Below are 20,541 nucleotides of genomic sequence, written 5' to 3' on the forward strand. Positions count from 1 at the left end.
ATCAGCCATGTTGCCTAAATGAGTGGGCCTGGCTGTGCTCCAGTAAAACTGGACTTGCTGGGTGGAGGGCAGATTTGGTTGCAGGATTTTTCAACCCCTGTTGATGTCTAAGGAACTATAGGGGAAAAGCAGGAAGAAAATTAAATGATGTGAGAAGGTGATTCTGGGCTTTCTCACCACCTCCTCACTGAAAATAGACCGGTGGATATTTCTTCCCAAGCATTATATAATCTTCATTTTAAAGAATTCTGTCATGCTCCTATAAACTATAGTTTACAGGAGATCCTTTACTGTGTTTTCATGGTCAAACTCTGTCAAGAGTAGAGACATGTTCATACAAGGGATTGCTTTTTAAATGCTCCTTTCTCTTGGCTATAATTTTATTATTAGGTTGGTGCAAAAGTAATTGCAGTTTAAATGGTTAAAAATAATTGCAAAAACTGCAATTGCTTTTGCACCTACCTAACAAAAGGGAAATGTGAGGTAGTGTTAGTGGTGATCGATATACTTTTGGGACTTTATGTCTAGAATGAATACAGTATTAATAGATAAAGTTGGCCATGAGCAGAGAGTAAGAAATCTAGACCTGAAACAGTGTAGTTTGTCCCCAATCTTCCCTTCTACCCCTCATGTTTATGGTTAAAGAATGAATAGTAACCAATTCTTTGTCAAGTCCTAAAATCTTTCTCTTCTCATTGCAGGACAAACACAACACTTTAAAGATGCCTTTTCAGGAAGAGATGCAAGTATTATGGGACTGCCATTGGCTTTTTATTATGGAATGTATGCATACGCTGGCTGGTAGGTTGATATCTCTAGTGTGTAGTTTATTAATTCCTTAGAGAACTTCGATTTAGTACCCAGCAAAGGGCTAGGCACATGTGACTAGTCATAATCCAATGCGCTTTACTTTACTTGAAGCAAGAAAGATGGGATGGCTTCCTTCCCCTCCATGTGTGACTTAATGCAAACGTAACTGAAGTTTCCAGTCGAGGTGACTAGTAGATTCAGCCTGATGTTATGAAAAACAAACAAATGCTGGGTCTTAAGAACCAATACAAATCACTTGTAAGTATAGATCAGTAAGGACGTAATGGTGCCACGAGATATTAAAGATCAGTGTTTTGTCAGCTGAGACTCCAAAGGTGTTTACAAATAGTCGATTAATTGATTTTTCTCCACCTTCCCTTGAGAAAGAAATAATTCAGACACAAAAATAAGTAAGGTGCTCCCAGGAGGTAAAATGGTGCTGTAAAGGTAGGGAAGGAGAAACCAAGAGAATGAAATCAGTTGTATTAGATCATCTGTTACCTTTTTAAGGGCCTTACAAATTTCTTAAAATGTCCTCAACATTTGAAAACAAAATATGCAGCCAAGATGGTTAAAACCACTGTGACACAGGTACGATTCCTTTGATGTGTGTCCAGCTGTGATACCTTTCTGATTGAAGCATTAGAACTTTGTACTTATGCCTTGCTTTGTTCAGGAATTTGAATAACAATAATCATGGATAAGAGTGGGGTGTTTTCCTAGTTAAATTTTATTGATCTAGTAAGATTTAGTAGAAGTAACTGTGACAAGAAAGCCCACGAGATAGAAAATTATTTAAACATCAAAATCAGTGTAGTCAAATTAAATTTCACTCTTTGGTTAGTGGCACTACATATGTCTTTTTTAAAAATTTATTTGTAGAAGTAATAGTAGTATAGTACAGGTTTAGCTGTGAGAATGTTCTATGAGTCTAAAAATAGTATCAGGAAACTACACTAGCTCAAAAATTGTGTAAATGAATTTCAAACACAAATACAATTTCCTTTTATTTAGTTTTTAAGATTTTACATCCCAGCTAATACATGGAATATAAAACATATTTCAAAATAAATAGAGTGTATACCCTATCAATCTCATTGAATTATGAAAATGTAACATTAGAGGAGAATTAGGAGAGTATAGGAATTTAATTAACATATTTCACATGACTTTTGAAGCAAACTATGTTGGAAATTCATTAGACGATTGTAGCTTTAAGGAGTCCAGCATAAAGTATTTGTATACTCTCGGAATATTTTTGTAGCCATTGTGTGTAAGCATTAGTCTTGAATCACTCAGTATTTTTGAAGTCTTTTTATTATTGTCCAAAGCACAATGTGGTGCTGGGCAGAAAAAGAATGGAATTGTGATCACAGGGTTAGTAGCAGAATCAACTGTTCTATGGCCATTCAGCCTGGATCAGAGCTGTGGAGCCCTGGGGCACTGGCCAAGCTGCTGGGAAGGTCACCAGGAGGCACCAGAGCGGAGCGGGAGGTGGCAAAAGCTTTCAGCTGGAGCCAAGTATTGGGAGCGGGCAGCATTCAATCAGGAATGTGGGATGGGGACGTAGTCACAAGGGAGATTTGAGTAATTCCATTGAACGAAGTTTCTTTTGCTTGTGAGTGCCATGCCTCTGTTCCCACGGAATATTAAAATCTTCTTCTGTCCACTCACTGCCCCCCGACCAGCACAGAATATTCATGTGGTGGAGCAAAGCTCCACCTCCGTAGGCTGTGGAGCGCTGATGGATTGCTTCATGTATACACTCTTTCCCTTTTGGAATCATCTCATTACCTTAATATTTAGTTTTATTGCTATTGAACCAAAAATGTTTCTCTTGTTAAAATGATTAAAAAAGACAATGTAGGTGATGCAAGCACACTTTATTTAACACTTCATGAAGTGGGCAGTCTCCACTCTCAAGTGTCCAGGGTGGAAGACAGGAAGCTTTGATCGGATCAAAAATGAGGAACAAGGAAGAGAAAAATAGAAAAGGAATAAGGAACAAGGAACTAAGTATAGAGCCCAGAGTTGGCTTGGTATCTGGGGCTTGAGCAGCTCCATTTTGGGCCTAAAAATTTCTTTCAACACTGTTTACAGGGTAAATGGGGTTTCCATGAGCCTTTATTTATACTTTGACCCACATGAACCTCATAGCCACTCCCTATTTTACAGAATGGGAAGCTGTTGATTTTCTTATATTCTTGAGGGTTCAATTATAGGATTGGAAATTAGGGCCAGGATTTTAAAGGAAATGTTATACCAGTGGCTTATATAGGGGACAGATAATTAACTGGATTTCCATAACAGGTTGTTATGCTACCTGAATGCTGCTTTGCGGATTGGTAGAAATAATCTGGTTGTTAATCTATGGCCATCTGGTTTAGAAAAGGGAAGTTGTATTTAAAAGAAACTTTGTTTGGTTTTGTGTTCTAGAGGAAAAGTTATTATCTGGATATAAATGGAACAAGATGGAGACTAAAAGGGTTCCCAAGGAGGGGTGTGTTTATTCACTTTCCAAGTGTGATCCTGCCTCTCTGACCTCTCTCTGTCTTTCACGACAGAATTACAAGACTGGGTTGTGGAATTATAAATGGGGCACTATAAATGAGCCTCCACTCCCTCTGCTGCTGCTGTGACAATGTTTGATGGAAAAAATAATAAAGTATGAGTCTTTCACAGAAGTAGGACAGAAGTGGCTATTGCCATGAGAACTTACCCACCTAGGGTGTAAGGAAAAGCAGCAGACCCTGGGCCTGGGGGTGTCGATCTGGTAGCATTTCACCTCCTACATGTTGAATAGGAAAAGGACACTGCCAAACCCTGGATCTGAATAGAGTAGGCTTTTGGCTGAGAGAAGTGCAGGACCTTTTGGAATGATGAAAACTCCTTCACAGAGACATAATTGGGGGGAAAGAAATCATTAACCCCGTCAGGTCACAGAGTTGGGTCAGAACAACTTAAATATTATTGCCAATGTCTCTATTCAGAGAAATACGTCTCCCCGTCTCCCTTGTAACTCAGGAGGAGAGCTCAACCAATTTCAGTCTCATATCCTGATGCAAAGCTAAATATTGCTTGGTGGGATTTTTTTTTTCTTTCTTTTTTTTAAACTGTGTGTCTTCGGTGTCTTTTTTCTCCCTTTTAAATCCTATCCTCAGTGGATTTGGTCTTTCTAAAGCACCTGCTGGGATTATTTTGTACCACTGTGTCAAATCTAATCTGCAGAATAAGCTTCTTTTTAAAATAATTCACGTAGTTAGGTCCTGGAATGCACTGTCAGCTTTGTGGTGCCTTTTATACACAACCATGGAAAAGCTGAAACAATAGATCTTCTGAACATTCTCTGAAGGCCTTGAGGAAATGTAAAGCCAAGAGAATGCCCTGAACTCGTTGATGGAGGCTAGCAGAGCATAAAGGTGTATTTCCCACAGGATGCACACGTTTGGACCAAAATAAGAAGCTTTCTCCTCCCCACCCTGCCCCAAACCCTTTCCTTTTTGCTATTCTCTGGAGCTATGGCAAATATGTGAAATTGCGTTTTTTTGTTTTCGTTTCTGTTTTTTCATAAATACTTCCATACTTCCTTTCTTGCTTTAACATTGTTGGGGAAAAAAAAAAGTCTAATTCAAGTGTTAAGAAGGAACTGGCTGTTTTTGGCATGAGAGACCTGGAAATATATTAATATCTTAGTTTGTGTGGGGTTTTGTTTGTTTGTTTTGCTTTTGTTTTGATTTTTGCATTTTCTTCCTGTACTTCCCACTGCATTGGGCTTAAAACAAACACATCATATCCCTCAAGTGCATATTCCAGAAAGAAGTATTGATTGTTGCTTGCCTTCCTGGTATAACTACAACCTCTATTTTTCAGACACACACACACTAGTCATTAAAATAATATCTTTGGTTGATAACTTTTTAGGTCAACTTTATTGCTGTTGTGTTCTCAGCTATTCAAATGTTTCTACTTACAATGTATCATGAAAATATTACACACCTTAACCTTGTTAAAAGACCAACTGAGGCATATTAAAATTTTTAAGAATTTGAGAAAAAAAATCGATTCTAATGGGCAGCATCCAATCTAGCAGATAGAAAGGAGCTCTGAGGATCTGTACAAAATGAAAGACTTTTATAGGCAGGAAGAAGCGGGAGCAAGGAAGTTATACTAGATAAAAAAAAAAAAAAAAAAACAGGTTGGTTATGGCAATGTTACTTTCCTGTCTCTCAGGCAGATCATCTAACTAGTGCTGGTCAGACAATTGCTGATTAACTGGTTTCTGATTCCATTTCTGGGAGAGCTGAAACTAAAAGTAAGCCTCAGTTTGGTGCTATGGGCCTTAGCATAAGCCACTCCATTTTGGACCTATTGTCTTGTTTTTAACCATGAACATCAACTGCCTACTTATGAATTTTGATGAGTATTTTTATAAAGGTGGAATAAGACAGGTTTTCTCATCTTTGTTTTAAGTCACGAGTTTTAAGTATATTAAACACTGATGGATTAATATTCTAGCCAATTGTCTTTAAATTATTGAGAATTTGTGCCTCTAGACCAGGGATTTCAAAACTGCAGCCCACGGGCCAACTGCGGTCCGCAATCCATTGTTAATTGGCCCGCAGCAAATTCCAAAAATATATTTAGTTTACTTAAATAAACCAGGTGAGGCAATATGTACTTCACCTCGAGTGAGTGGCCTGGCTGTTTGTGTATTTTACCACATATGGCCCTTGGTAAAAAACGTTGAAAAAAGTTTGGACACCCCTGCTATATACCATGTTTTTTGTGGACTTACATAATTGGTATTTTACCTTCTAAGGAATGCTAAGAGAACACAAGGAGTATATTGAAAATATGATTTTGTTATTCTGTGGAAATTTGCTAAGCCTATGAAATGAAGAGGTGGAAAGGTCTTTATATGTTCAGTTTTCCCCATCTTCATGATCCAGTTATCTATGTATGTGTATTTGAGGTTCGAGTCTGCCTAAGTGTTATATCTTAGAAACTTGAGAGAGAATCACAGGGCTTTAAACAGTCTCCGGCAGGACATTTACACTGGAAAAAGAAGTTAAGGATGAGAGAGGGTAGACATCCCTGGATGGGGTAAGTAGAGTCACAAAGTGAAGGAAAAGAATCTGAATTTCTCTAGGGCCATAGCTTTAGGATAATATTTGCAATCCTATAGAATTTGAAGGTAGAATATCATTTGCCCAGATTGCTTCTTGTCACATAAGAGACCCAGAAAAGTGTTCAAGACTGGGAAATACTCAAAATGCTCTGCTCTTTAGTCAGCAACGTCTAGTGCAATGACTAACAGTGTGCCTAAAATTAGCTGCCTATATACACAGAAAAGAAAAATAGCTATTTTACAGCCTTGTGACTTGAGGACATTTGATGGGATGCATGCTGGAAACCAGTGAATTGAACAGGAGAAGTGCGAATTGAGAATTTATCTTTTATCCCATTTTCGGTCCCTACTTGCCGTCTGTGTTTATATCTAGAAAGCCAGTTCTAGAGCGATGCTGTTGTCATATTTCTCTTGCCCTACACGTTTTAGTCAACTTGTCACCAATACTAACATCTGGATTCTCAGAAGCCAAAGGCCATCTTGTGCTTAAATTCTGTTCTCACTCTCCCTAGCACACTTGGTGCTGCAGAATACTAAACTGTTGCTCATTCCCTGTGTATAGCACGGCCACACTCCTGAGTTCATATGCTGCGCTCAGCCTGGAATGTCCTTACACCACTTCACCAGGGGCAATATTAAGCATTTTTGAAGACTCAACTTGGGCATTGCCTCCTCTAGAACAACCTTCAGTGACCTGCCAGTCTGGGTTGGACCTCCCCCCTGCTCCCATGGTGCTCTGTGTGTGGTCCAGCATGGTCTCCCAGGCTGTATTGTGGTATTCTGTGGAGCATGCTATAACTATGAACTCCTTCAGGAGAGAGACGATGGATTTTTCACTTTCATTTCCCCAGTGACTGACACATTATAATCTTATCTGTTGCTGGGGCAAATGCCAAACATGGTAGAATATAATTGTCAGTAAACATACATCTGCCCTATGACCCAGCAATCATATTCTGAGTATGTAACCAAGAGAAATGAATGGATTGTCCCCAAGAAGACATATAAAAGCATATTTATGGTCTCTATAGCTGTAAGTTGGAAGTAATCCAAATGTCCCTCAACAGTAGAATGTATAGTGTTATATTCCTACAATGAAAAGGAACACTAACAGATAATGAATCACTGCTACATACAACAACATGGATGAGACTCACAAACATAAAAGCCAGCAAAAGAGCCAGGCATAAAAGAATAAATATTGCACAATAGTTCTGCAAGTGAATACTGGTCTATTATGATGAAACAAGCAAAACTATGGTGATAAAAGTCAATAGTGGTTGCCTTTGCAGGACGGTGGAGGAAATGGTATTGACTGGAAAGGGCTATTGAGGGCATCTTCTAGGGTGTTAGAAATGTTTCATCTTTTCCTCTTTTGGTAGTTACTTAGATGTATAAATATGGAAAAATGCATCAAGTTATACATTAATATTCATGTGTTTTACTGTTCATGTTATACCTCTATAACAATGTGAAAAAATAAAAAGTAACCACCTATATGGTTTCATAGGAAATTGATTTGTCAGTACTTTTGGTTGTGGAACATTGCCATCTTACTCTGGGTATTTGTATATCAAGTTTTCATAATTCTCAGTTTGATTTTAAATACTTAAAATTTGAAACTTTGGATTATGATCATAAAATATATTAATAGCCTGAAATTTTATTTATGTTTATAGGTTTTATCTTAACTTTGTTACTGAAGAAGTAGAAAATCCTGAAAAGTAAGTAGCCATATTTTCTCTGAATTATTTATAAAGAATAAAATGTAAGCTTATATAGTTGAAAAAGTACGCCTAGAGAAGAAATTTAACGTGGGCCAGTCAACTTTATATTTACCATCGTCGTCGTCATTCTCTTCCCCCTCTTCCTCCTCCTCATTAATCTCCTTGGCAGATAAAATTTGATTTAATAATAAATTAGATGTAAATGAATTGATTGTGTATTCTACATTCAATACTAAATTATTTGATAACCTGAAAGTATAAAAGAAAGAGCTAATATTTTAGGTAACCTATTTTGTAAAACATGCATAGAACTTAACATGGACTCTCAGCTGCCCTCAGATATTTCATAAGACAGTGACTCCAAAACTTATTTCTAATAATTCATAGGAATTTTTTCATTACTATCCAATTAAAGAGAATAATGTGCTTAATGAATGATTAGTTATGATAGCCTAGAAATAACCACAGAACATTATAGGGACTTGTAAATTTGGGAGCTGGATGATTTCTTTTATTCTCTGTTCCCAGGTAATACTTCTGATGACTAGATGATATAATGATGTATATAGTGTTTTTCAAATGAATTATTTTTAACTTAAAACTTAGAAAAATGAGTTATTTTTATGATTTGTATATGAACATTTGACTTTCCAGAGGAAAACAACATAATCTGTAGTCTGAGGACGGAAATTTTAAGAGGTACAGTGAAAGATATAGACAGAATTATAGTATTATTTAATTCATCTTTGAACATCTACCATGTTCGAATCGTTGTGCTGGGAACTTCGTATATGAGGAATAAGACTTGTATTCAAGGTTTTATTGTCCAGTTAATGAGTGAGATGTGTAAACAAATAACTGTAACATGTTGTGATTGACACCATAATATATTTTTTTATCCAGTTTGACAGAGAGGAAGGGAGGAAATACTTTACTGTATCTAGGGAAATGTTGCTTATATAGAGTCTCAAATGAAGAGTAGGTGTTTTTTTTGGCGGGGGGAGAGAGAGGGAGAGAGACACTTCCAAGAAGGGAACAAGCACGAAGGTGAGTCAGTATGAAATAGAAATAGCCCGGACATCAGAGAATATGCCTAAGGGTTGACCATTCAAATTAAGGTAGACTAAGAAATTCTGGCACCAAGTATATTGGGAGATAATAAGATCTGGCCAAGAACCAGAGTAGTCAGAATTTTGAACACATAACAAAGCAATTGTGTTTAAAATGATGTTTCATTCTATCGCATTCAACTGTTATGCAAATCAAAATGTAATTTAAACATGTGTAAAGGCTATTTTATTGAGAAATATGATATATTTATGAAAGTACTTTCATATTTATCACTGGAATTGTGGTAGAGAACATACATTTACCAGGATCTAGTTCTTTCTAGTATTGCTTTGAAATGATAAGCCGCCTTATGACTCTACATCCATTGATTATAGAGACATATAGGTTGTCCTGTCTTACCCATTTTTGAGAATAATTAGTGTGTAAGTGGCTACATAGAGGAAAAATTCCTCTTATTAGATTTTATAGAAAACATTTGTTGAATTTCCATTCTGTGAAAGAGATTACTATGGTTTATGACTGTCTCTTTAATTCTAAAACATTTTTTCAAAACCAGTTACCAAAATCTAATATCAGAGAGAATTTCTTATGGAAAAAAAAAAGACATGTAGGTTTGTGGATGTGACGTATAACATAACACTTATTATACATCAGTGACATAGATGCAGTTCACATTCTTTTGTAATATTCTTTAGTAGTTTAAGCATAGTTTTTGTTTGCTATCTATACATACATACTGTTGTATATATTAACCATATTTTAAAATTATTTATGCCATTATTACCCCAATTTGAATTTCTGAGTGGTATGCCAGTCAAAGATTCTCTTCCTTCCTTTCTCTCTTTCTTAATTTTAGGGCCTTAGTTTTTACTCATTGATAATATCTATGATTCAATTTATACAAATTCTAAAGAACAGTGATGCACTGAGTCGATATTTTCTTTTTTATTACAAAGAAATTTCCTCATCTCAAAAAAATAATAATAATAGCGTGTATGTCATTGCATTGTGGAAATGAGTTAATATGTATGAAGTACTTAGATTAGTGACTGTCAATTTTTATTCTCTACATGATTGTTTGGTTGTTGTTATTATTATTATATTCTTAGTTTAGGAAGAAAGTAAATGTTACTTACATAAGAGTGTTTTCTATGTTTCAATCTCCTAAGTGATTCTCTTCCTTCAGCATTTTTGAAAGAAATATGAAAAATTATTTCACACCATATTGAAGCCTGTTCTCTAAACTTTCAGTACTAAAATCAAATATGCATTGTAATGACCTCTCCTATTCTTATGTAAAGATTTCATTGACGTTTTTATATTTAGAGAAAATCAACTTGCATTTTAAATGAGTTTTGTAATAATTTAAAAGTAACTATTGAACCTCATTTAGACTAAGATTATTAATACTGGTTACATTGGATGGAATATTTTCATTTTCTGGAATCATCATTCTGCAAACTTCTTTAAATATTTCTAGAATACCTTTAATTTGCTATTATATTGTAAGGTGTTAAACTACAGAACTTTGCAGGAGAGATTAAGAATCTCTGGATTTTTAAGTGAAGATAATGAGTAACTGCTAAGACTTAAGCTAAAGAAAGAAACCTCTGATGCCTTTTGTTCTTCAACACTAAGTCCTCAGGTGTTCAATTTTTTCAGGGAGGATTCTGTGTAAAACTTAGCTAACACATTTATTTTCTCAAAATCAGAAAACGAGAAATCCACAAAATCCCCTTAATGGAGAGTAAAGGTTAGATTTATACTGTGTATTTATCAACCAAAGAAATTCAGGGTTCTGAGCAATTTATTCAGTATCCTTTTTATTTCTAAATAAATAAATAAATAAATAAATAAATAAATAAATAAATAAATAAATAAATAACATTTCCCTGCAATGTTGACAATCAGTCCTGGTCTTTTAAAAATAAATCTTATTTTTTTAAACACAAAGAATGCTTTGGGAAATATTTATGGCTGAATATAGAGAACAGATGGTAAAATTATGTGAACCTAGTCCAGATGTGTAATTTGTATTATTTCGTAGGGAGACATAGCTCCAAAATACCTTTCGTTACAAGGGAGAATAATTATAATTTCATCTCCTTTGCGATGTGCCAAGATAAATGTTTCCCAATCAGTCGCGGGCGCATGTCTCCAGGTGTGCTGCAACATGCAACGTTCTGGCAGCTGGTGAAATGAATCATCAGCTGAAGCTACAACACCTTTTAGTATCCTCCTTCACCTAGGCAATACATTTTTCCTGAAATTGTGACCAAATAGAAAAAGTGGTTATTAATTTAGATCAGTGAAAATAGCAATGTGATTTAAAATACATTGAATGTAGAACAAGGTTTTGTGATCACAGTTGTCAACCATATATATATATATATATATATATATATATATATATATATACACACACACACACACACGTATATATATGCATTTTATATATGTGTGTATATATATGTATATATTTATATTTATATACACATTATATATTTAATTCCAGTGGAAATCTTTCAAATTGCCTAACATTACTCTATGGAATAATTTCTCAACTTTTGTGATGAGTATGACTTATAGAACAGTTCTTCCGGTGTTGTAACAAGTGAGAGATAAACTGGGAGATGAATGGAATAAAAATAACTGGTTCATGACTCTTCTTCTATTAAGTCTCACCTACTCTTCAAAGCTTGAAAAGCACTAATCCTAAAATTTTGGGCTAAATTTCTGCTATACGATTACATTTATAATATTAAAAAATGTTCCCATGGTTTTCTTATAATGTTTTCTTCTCTAAGAATAGCTTTGGATCTATGGAACTAGTAATCCTATAAGAGGCATTCAACATTTTTTTAAATGTGAAAACAGAGTAATTATCACTGAAATTTTGTGATATAACAATGTTGCATTTAATAATTATCTATAGCATGGTAACTGCCTCCACAAATGAATATATTAAAGTAAGAATAGTATTTTGAGAGGCATGAATGTCCAAAGTTTGGACCATATATTTGAGTGAATCCCAAGGAATATCTGAATTTTAAAATGTTATCCCCATCAGAAGAAATGTGTAGTAGTAATGGCTCCTAATGTGTCCATTTGTTTTTAAAAATCAAAGTGTTTTTATTTGCAAATCTAACGAGTTTTGCCTGTGACACATTTTTGTGGCGAATGTGCAATTTGTCATTGTTCAGGAAGTTACACAATGCAAAGAACATATCATTGAGATGTATAATGTTTATAATCCTGCTCTGCAATTGATAAATCATGTCTTGTGTTGATGAAAGCCAAGAAATGAATTACTTTACTTTGACCTTGGGGGTCTGAGATTAGTTGGTTTGCCTATTAGACTTGTTTCAATGTTCTTCTCACTTCATTTATTCCTTCTGTTCTGAAGAGTTGAAAATAGTAGACTTGGAGGAAATCAGTAAAGCTTGATATCATCAGTCATTTTTGAAGAGCAGGCTATCAACATGCTCTGAATAATCAACTTTAATAGAAGGTTTAAATAATCAGAGTGTCATGTTTAATTAATACTCTGCCTGCTGCCAATTTATATTAATTGATGCCTGAAAGTCATCACACCTGTACCAATAACTTAGAAGAAGAGAAACTTGATTTGGGAAAAATGACCGAAGACCTTTAAGGCAGTGTGATCATCAGACTGGTTCATAAATGGTCCACAATTAGTTATTTGCATTCAGCGCAGATGTTCCAGTCTTAACTCCTCAGTATATGTGTTCTTATCCTTAGTGACTTGTACTCAACCAGAGTAAACGCCTTTATTAATAACTTTATACTATTTTTTAAGGCCTTATAGGACATATAAAACAGTTAACCTAATTAAAAACACAGCAAAACAAAACAATTTAAAAATCTTGCTTAAATGTGCTGCAGCAAAGTTGCATGACAAAATGTTAAATGTTGGTTTGAAGTTTTTGACTTTGCATTTGGCATTTTAAGGACACAGTTTTCAATGAGAGACAAATCTTCCTCTATTTTATATACTTTATAACTTTCTAGTTTAACAGTTACTAGAAAATAGCAAATAATGTTTCAACTATATATGTGCCGATTCCAGCAGCATTTTATTTTGTGATTTTATTACCAAGTAATATTATCGACTTTTTATAATACTTCTAAGGTTTTCTTTACAAATACTCAAATGATATATGTTGTGAAGGTATGTAAACTAATTGTCACAGAAAGTTACCTCACTGTAAATACATGTATATGGAAAAATCTGGATTATTAATCAGAATTGGTAAAAGTATTTGCCAAATGAATCTCTTAAAAATGATGTTTCCTAATCAAGTTGACTTATAAAATTGAATTTATATCCAAGTTTACAAAGATTTCTTTGGCATAATGAGGCATCTCTTTATTAATAACAAGGCATTGTTAGAATTATCTTAATATGTGACAGTGCTTCTCTTCAATTGTTGAAATGATTGATAGCTAAATTAAAACCATTCTACTTGGTGCATTTCTTCTGGAAATATATATATATATATATATATAGTTTTGCAAATCCTTTTTTAAATATGTTTCACAATAGGAGTTTAATTATACTGGTGGAGCCACTGAGGCAGGCAAACAAAGGTCAGTACTTGGCCAGATGTCAAAGAAAAGAGATGAGTCTGTATTCAGAGAACAAGGTCACCAAGTTACTCGTCCTTGTCTTTGCTCAGTCTGAAAATTTCTCACTAATGGAACATGTGGTTGATGTACCCTGAGATCAGAATTCTTGCATTTCTCAGCTTCATATATGCATAAAAAATACATTTGGCTGAAACACAGTTTGTTCATGTAAGGCTAACGTGTCAAGTAAGTGGTGCGGAAATTATGGGATTATATTGTAATATTTTATTAGGCAGTAATCAAAGATATTAATCCTTCAGGTGCTTTGTGGAAGTCATTTAGACAGATATATATTTTTTTAATTTTAAGGATTCTAACCCCATTATGAGGCAAAAATTTGAAGGTCAATGTTTTTGACTATTCTATATCCTTTCGTATAGTTATTTCTAAACTTGAATTTTAATATTATTGAAGCTTATACTTTGAGTGTAGAATCATAAACTCATGTTTTAGGAGCAATAATGGTGGCTAATTTAATTTTATCCAGTGTTTTTGTTCTCTTTAGTTATCCATAAAATAAGAGACCACGAGGGGTATGATTAATAGAATCAAATAAATTCAGAATTAGAGGGGACCTTGGATACTATCCAGTCTAACTTTCCACCAGCTGCATGGATCTCTTTTTATAATATCTTTAAACAGTGTTTATCTCCTCTATAATATCTCTTCATATGAACACAAGTGTTTATCTCCTCTATATCTTTTTATATGAATTATATATTCATATAAAATAAAATGAGAAACTAACTATAACTTTCTTGAACTGAGCTACTAATGTTTTTCACTTACGTTGTTGATTAGCAACCTGCTAATTTCTATGACCTTTTCAAGCTTTGATAAATTGTGGGTTGGGTGGCATAAGTAGGGTGGGTCAAATGTCACGACTGTAATAGGTACAACCCAAATGACAAAATAAATGACACACCAGAGGTTACAGAGACTGAATCCTCTTATCTAAAAGGAAATACTTTCTATAATCAGAAGTAATAAGTCAGTCATTAGATTGTCTCCTACTTTTGAGTTTACACTTTAATAACGCCCCTCATCCATATTCTCATTTATGCAAATCAGGTATCCTTTTCTATGCCTGGATTTGAAAGGTAGTGATTGTACTCAAAAGGTGGCTCATAAATAAATTTTACATTCTGAGTTATACTTGGTGAAAAGCTTCTTAGACCACTAATCTCTCATCTGTGCCCTGCTGCTTGGCATTCATTAAGATCCAGTGTTACGATTCTCACAAAAATAGGAAAATATCCCGCGTTGTTCAGTATGGGCAGAGACAAGATGCATCCAGGTGATTATATTTACACTTGCCAGGTACTGAAATAATTGTGATAGTTTCGTTCTAGTCATAGTCAAACATTGATTCAGCTTATCTGATCTACTCAGGAAAATGAGCAACTTTTGAATTTGTATAGGTGCAAGTTAAAACTGTATTACCAATGTAAACATCTAAAATGAACGAAATGAAGTTGAGACTTTTCAGGAAAGAAAGGTTTCCTTCACTTTTATGAGCTGTAAAAATATTTACTTTCTAAATATTTGAAAATAGCCCTGGTTTAGGAAATAAAAATTCTAATCCTGCCTCTTCTTAACCAGCTGTTTGACCTCGGACAGACCTCTAAATGGCTTCTGAATCTTTGTTTACCATTTTTAAATAGACAGTAAGAATCCCTATATTATAGTCCTTTTGGGATTGTAAGGATAAAATATGCGAAATTCAAAAATGTTAATGAGCTCGACAAGTGATACACAAACACCATCTGCAACCAAAACTTATATTCTTCAAAGATAAGAATATTTCATAATCTTTGAAAAAAATTAGAGGATTAGCAGAATTGTTTTATGAGCTGGGGTTCCACACACATGACTTATTAATCAGCTTGAAAAGTTGTTCTGCATCATCAGCAAAATAGCGATTATTAGTAGTTAGAAGGTTCAGAAGATGATGAGAACTGCTTTTTATTTAATGGTCTCTAACCTCCCTCAGGTGGCAATACGCTCACGCATCATAATCAGAATGAATTTCTTGGCAGATTTTTTTTCCCTTCTGAACCAGATATTTGTATGCCTACACCCATACTGGGATCGTCACACTGTTGGCTGACAATGCAGGTGTAATGGATGGACTATTTGTCCTTCTACTGCAGTCACCTGTTTTTAGGCTCACTGTTTTGCCAAGAAACTCCTTATGAAATCTGACAAACAAGATTTTGATCTGAGGGGCTGTTATCATGTATGAAAATTCCCCCCCTCAGAAAACATGCTATTGAGTTGAAACAAAACAGGAGAACATAAGTGTTAGTTTACTCCTAAATGGTTTTTATGATTTACAAATGCATAGCCTTTATTAAAACTATAAACAGTATTTTTTTAATATGAGTACTAGACAGATTACACAGTAGCACTTCAGATTATTTTTAATAACATGATGTATTATTTCCATTCTTCACTTGAGAAAGTTGAAGCTCAGAGCAGTGAAGGAATTTCTCAGGGCCCTGTAATTAGTCCACGAGGAGAGTAGGTGTATAATCCATGCTTGATATAATGCATGGGCTATTTGTCTGGCTCCAAAGCTTGTACTCTTTCCAATATGCCAGTTGGTCTCTTTGGGAGGCAAAGCAGAAGTGACCCATGGGTGTGCAAGGTGATGCAATGGCTGATTAGGAAGTAACTTTTCCTTGGAAGAGTAAGTTAGATGAAAAGTAAGACTAAGAAGGATAGAACAGAGAAGTAAAGGCATCTCAGACAGGGGAAGGGCAAACACTAAGACATGGACCTGTTGAGTGGTTGCAATAATGTGTAGACTGCTGTCCCTAAAGCAAAGGATTGTGAAGTCATAGAAGACACGATGTAGTAAGTGCTGATGCTGGGATATGGGCAATCTTAGCCTCCATTTTAGACCTGATCCAGTAGCTAATGGATGGGATGTGTGGGTTACAAGTTATTGGTGTATATGAAGCAGTGTTCAGGGAAGATGAACCTGATGAACAGTGGATTTTTGTTGTTATTGTTACATATATCGTTTAAGGAGAGTTGTATCCAAAAAACCATATTTCAATCTTCTTTTATATGCTTATTTTTAATCAAAGCAAATATGAGGGAAAAGTTAATTGCCTCTTACACTTGAACCATTGCTGGAGTCAAACTAGGTGACAAATCATGTGGCAGATAATTCTGACAAATAGCACCATAATCTCCCAGCTGAAAGATACGGACTAAACTGCTTAGAGAAAAAGGATGAGTCAACATAGTGTTCACATACTCTTAAAAAATACAGCTTTGTCTTTTTTCTTTTTTAAGTGAAAAAGATGCTATAATTTATTCTCCATGCCAATGGAAGAGCAAATGAGATTAAATTAAATGAGAGTTCATTTTAAGATAAAATTTGTATTCGAAGGTGTTGAAACAAGGGAATTTGGTTAGGCCTTAGAATTCTCAAAATAGAGGTGAGAGGGATAATCATTTAGCCACAATTTTTTAGATATACAGGTTGAGAAGAAGAGACAGACCGTTGCCTGAGTTTGCTTCTAGTTCTATAATATTATAGCTCTATTTTTAGGCTGGTGAATGTTTTAGGCTCTATTTTTAGGCTAGGAACCAAGGTGGGAAGCACACACTGCACCACAGGTCTATATTATTGGGCACGGGTGTCACATGCTAGTAAGATAAAGGAAACCCTTAGTTCGATTTTAATGTCAAATAGAAATCCTAGGTCAGAGTTTGGAAATATTTCAAATAAGGATATGATGTCTCTAAATTTCTAAATTGTTTCAATTTTTATGTTACCTGTATGTACAAAGAGTTCTCTACCACTTTCCTTTCCTCCATTCACACGTTGGCATGGCTGGCCTAGTTTATTAGTCTAATTCTTTGTCACAATTAAAAACACAATTAATTTGACCTTGAGAGAATAACTCACAAAGGCCTGGGATGTTAGAATTGGAAAGGAAGTAGCCATCAAATTATCCAACCCTTTCACTGTAAAGATAAAGATATCAAAGCCATAGAGATGGATTGATTTGTCTATATTTACAAGTTAAAATCCTGATTCCTTTCTAGTCGTCTTTCCAAACACTTAGTGTTGTTGAATACAAATCTAAGATAGATGGATATGGCAAGATTTTAGCCTTGAAATTAGCTGGGGGAAGAATGCAATCATTAGGCGTGACCTGTATGTCATTGGATAATAGAACAAAACAGCTTTTAAAAATGTGTAAAAGCATTAACATTTGCCTGCATTCAACTTTCTAAAGCTGTTATTCAAACACATAATGAAAGAGGTCCTAGGCTAGCTGAATTCAGTAATTTTTTCCAGGTCGTTTATTGAAGGTCATTGGTCACAAGATTAAAACAGAAACTTCATGATTAGGAAACGCTGACATGTTAGAATATCATAAGGAAATAGCTGCTTTTTATTTTCTCTAACATTTTTACAGATATACTGGTTCCCAAAATAGTTCTGATAGCTCTTTGGGGTGCAATATTTATTTTTTTCTGTATCGGTCATGTCAAACAATCAAAATCTCACTTCTTATATTCTGGCCTGAGGCAAACAAAAGAGAAGTTGATATAGAAGACACCACTAACTTTGTTTTAAGCCAGAAAATGACAAAAGAAATGAGTAAGAAAGATAGCAAGAGGAGGTCATGATTCTAAAATACAGTTCTGTAGCTGCTTCGGGGTCTGGCGGAAGAAAGGTTAAATGTGTTTTAAATGTATGTAAGTGTTTAGCTGTTTGATCCTCATAATGCTGTGTACTCTTGTCGAGGAGAGGTGATCAAATGGCAAAAGTTGCAAGAAATCAACTACAAATGGAACTCAATGATGTCTCTCTCTCTCTGGGCCATGTTCTTATGCCAAGCCACAACCTGAACTCTGAACTGCAGTGAGGGAGAAAGCTTCAGTATGGATATATAGATGCTTTTCAAACTGTCCTGTTTATGACGCAAACCTTGACAAGGAGAGCAGGGGTGTCCTGTTCCTTGAAAGATAGTGTGAATACTGTTCCTATATTTGTCATTTCTATAGCAACTCATGGGCAGAATTCCCTCACCTCTCCATGCTGCCTCCACGACTCCACATCTCTCATCTAGGACCTCCTAGAAGCACAAAATAACCTGACTATCTTTGTTCTCATATTTCTTCTAACAGCCACAGCTTGTTTATTCCATTTTTAAATGGCCAGAACACAAATCTCCACCTAGGAGTTGTGGTCAAATGATCCATTCAGTGAAGGGATAGAAAGAAAAATATCTTTCTAGGTATTCTGTACCCTACTAAAAAAAGTCAAAGTAAAATGTTAGGATTTTCATGTATTTTCAATAATAATATGTAGCCTTTCCCCCTACATTTTAATAATAGATGGTCAAAGTTTCAAGTACCAAAAAATATGTAGAAGAAAAGTACAATCACCTACCATCTCATAATCACATCAAGTGCTCACTGTTATTATTTTGATATGTTGTTTTTCCCCTGTGTGTATGTGTGTGTGTTTGTGTCATACATGTATGTATTGTCTGAAGTCCATGAGCTAAATATACATCTGCATTTTTCTTCATCACCTTGGCATTACATTATACAGTTACTTGTCTGGTTATTGTCCGCTTCCCCATGAAGACCAGCACCTCCTCTGTGTCATTCATCACTGTATCCTCAGTAGCTGGATGACACTGTGAACTGTGTCCCGCTGTCGAGATGGCTGCATCTCAGCTCAGCTCAAGCTCTTTCTATTCATCTAGTTCTATCCTGCTTTTTTCATTTAATGTCATTTTATTTCATTTTTCTAGAGCTTGGTAACCACCATTTTTTACGTGGTGGTACAGTATTACCTTGGGTAGATGTACCAGTATTTACTCATTTTCCTGTTAGGCATTGAAACTTTTCAATTTTTGTTAGCCTAACAATGTTATGTTATACACTTAATACATAAATCTTTGTATATATTCAATCATTGTCTTAGGAAGATGGCTAGAAGAGCATTTGTGTCAAAGACAATTAATGTTTAACAAGTCTCTTTTTGTATGACCAAGTTGCTTTCCCAAGTGGGTGAATCAGCTTCCTCTGCCAATAGCTATAGTTAAGAATACTTAATCAACATGGAGTGTCATTATTTACAAAAACCTTTTTTTATTGAAAAGCAAAAATTACATCTCATTGTTTTAAATTGCATTTTTTTTTTTTTTTTTTTATCACACATGACGCTTAATACTTTCCCCATGATTAGTAGCTGTATATGGTTGCTGTTTTGGGGCATGAATACTTGTGATTCAACAGAATTCTTTGTATGTTAGGGGTACTAAATCTTTATTATATTCTTTACAAAAATTTTGTCATGATTTTTCACGTAAGTAAATTTTCTTTATGATTCAGATTATAGAACTTTGAATTTAAATATAGTCATTTAATAACTTAAATATTTAAATTTAACTATATTTAAATATAACTGTGTTTTCAATTTCTGTGTATTGCTTTTATATCACAAATCTTTCTGCATCCTTAGATCATTTAAATCTCACTCATCTTTTCTGTTTGTTTTGTCCTGATTTCTTTTTATGTCAAGGTTTTTAACTTAATCTGGACCGAATTTCTTTTAACATGATATAATGTAGGCTCTCGATTTTCCCTCAAGCTTCCCAATATCCCAGCATTTATTAGACAGTCATATTACCCCTTAGTTTATAATATTTACTTAGTTTATAATACTTACTCACATTATAAATTATAACACTTGTCATAATATATTAAGTTTTTATGTTTCATACTAAGTTGCATTTCAAGGTAATGTATTCTGCTCCACTTACCTTTCTATTGATATATCAACTCATTACTATACAATTTTTATTATTTGGAGTTTTAATAGTCTTTTTCTGATCTGGGGGAAAGATGGCCTTAATTATTGCTCTTTTTCTCTGAATAAATCAACATTGAGTATAAGATGTTTTTATGGAGGCAGTTTTTACTCTTAGCTTTTCATGCATGGGAAGAGAATCTACAGAGTACGTTGAAATTTAAAACTCATAGTTTTTCAAGTTATCATGGTTGTATTATTCTTATTATGTAATCTGTACTATATAAATGTATAATCTACATGTATGGCTAAATCCTTAATAGTCCAGAATTTTCTTTTTCTGTGTACTGTGGTTAATTATT

General features: G+C 34.6%; 1 protein-coding gene across 3 annotated transcripts in view; it reads left to right on the forward strand.

Annotated features, from left to right (window-relative positions):
- Window positions 1–20,541, forward strand: part of SLC7A11 (solute carrier family 7 member 11) — a 379,319-nt gene that overhangs the window by 204,024 nt on the left and 154,754 nt on the right. For all 3 annotated transcript variants that reach the window (XM_074338520.1, XM_074338519.1, XM_019730843.2), the window contains 2 exons: window positions 702–801; window positions 7,618–7,662. In XM_074338520.1, coding sequence (XP_074194621.1) covers window positions 702–801; window positions 7,618–7,662 — 145 coding nt within the window. The remainder of the gene's footprint in view (window positions 1–701; window positions 802–7,617; window positions 7,663–20,541) is intronic.

This window comes from Rhinolophus sinicus, linkage group LG07 (assembly GCF_036562045.2).
Source record: "Rhinolophus sinicus isolate RSC01 linkage group LG07, ASM3656204v1, whole genome shotgun sequence".
NCBI classification, from domain to species: Eukaryota; Metazoa; Chordata; class Mammalia; order Chiroptera; family Rhinolophidae; genus Rhinolophus; species Rhinolophus sinicus.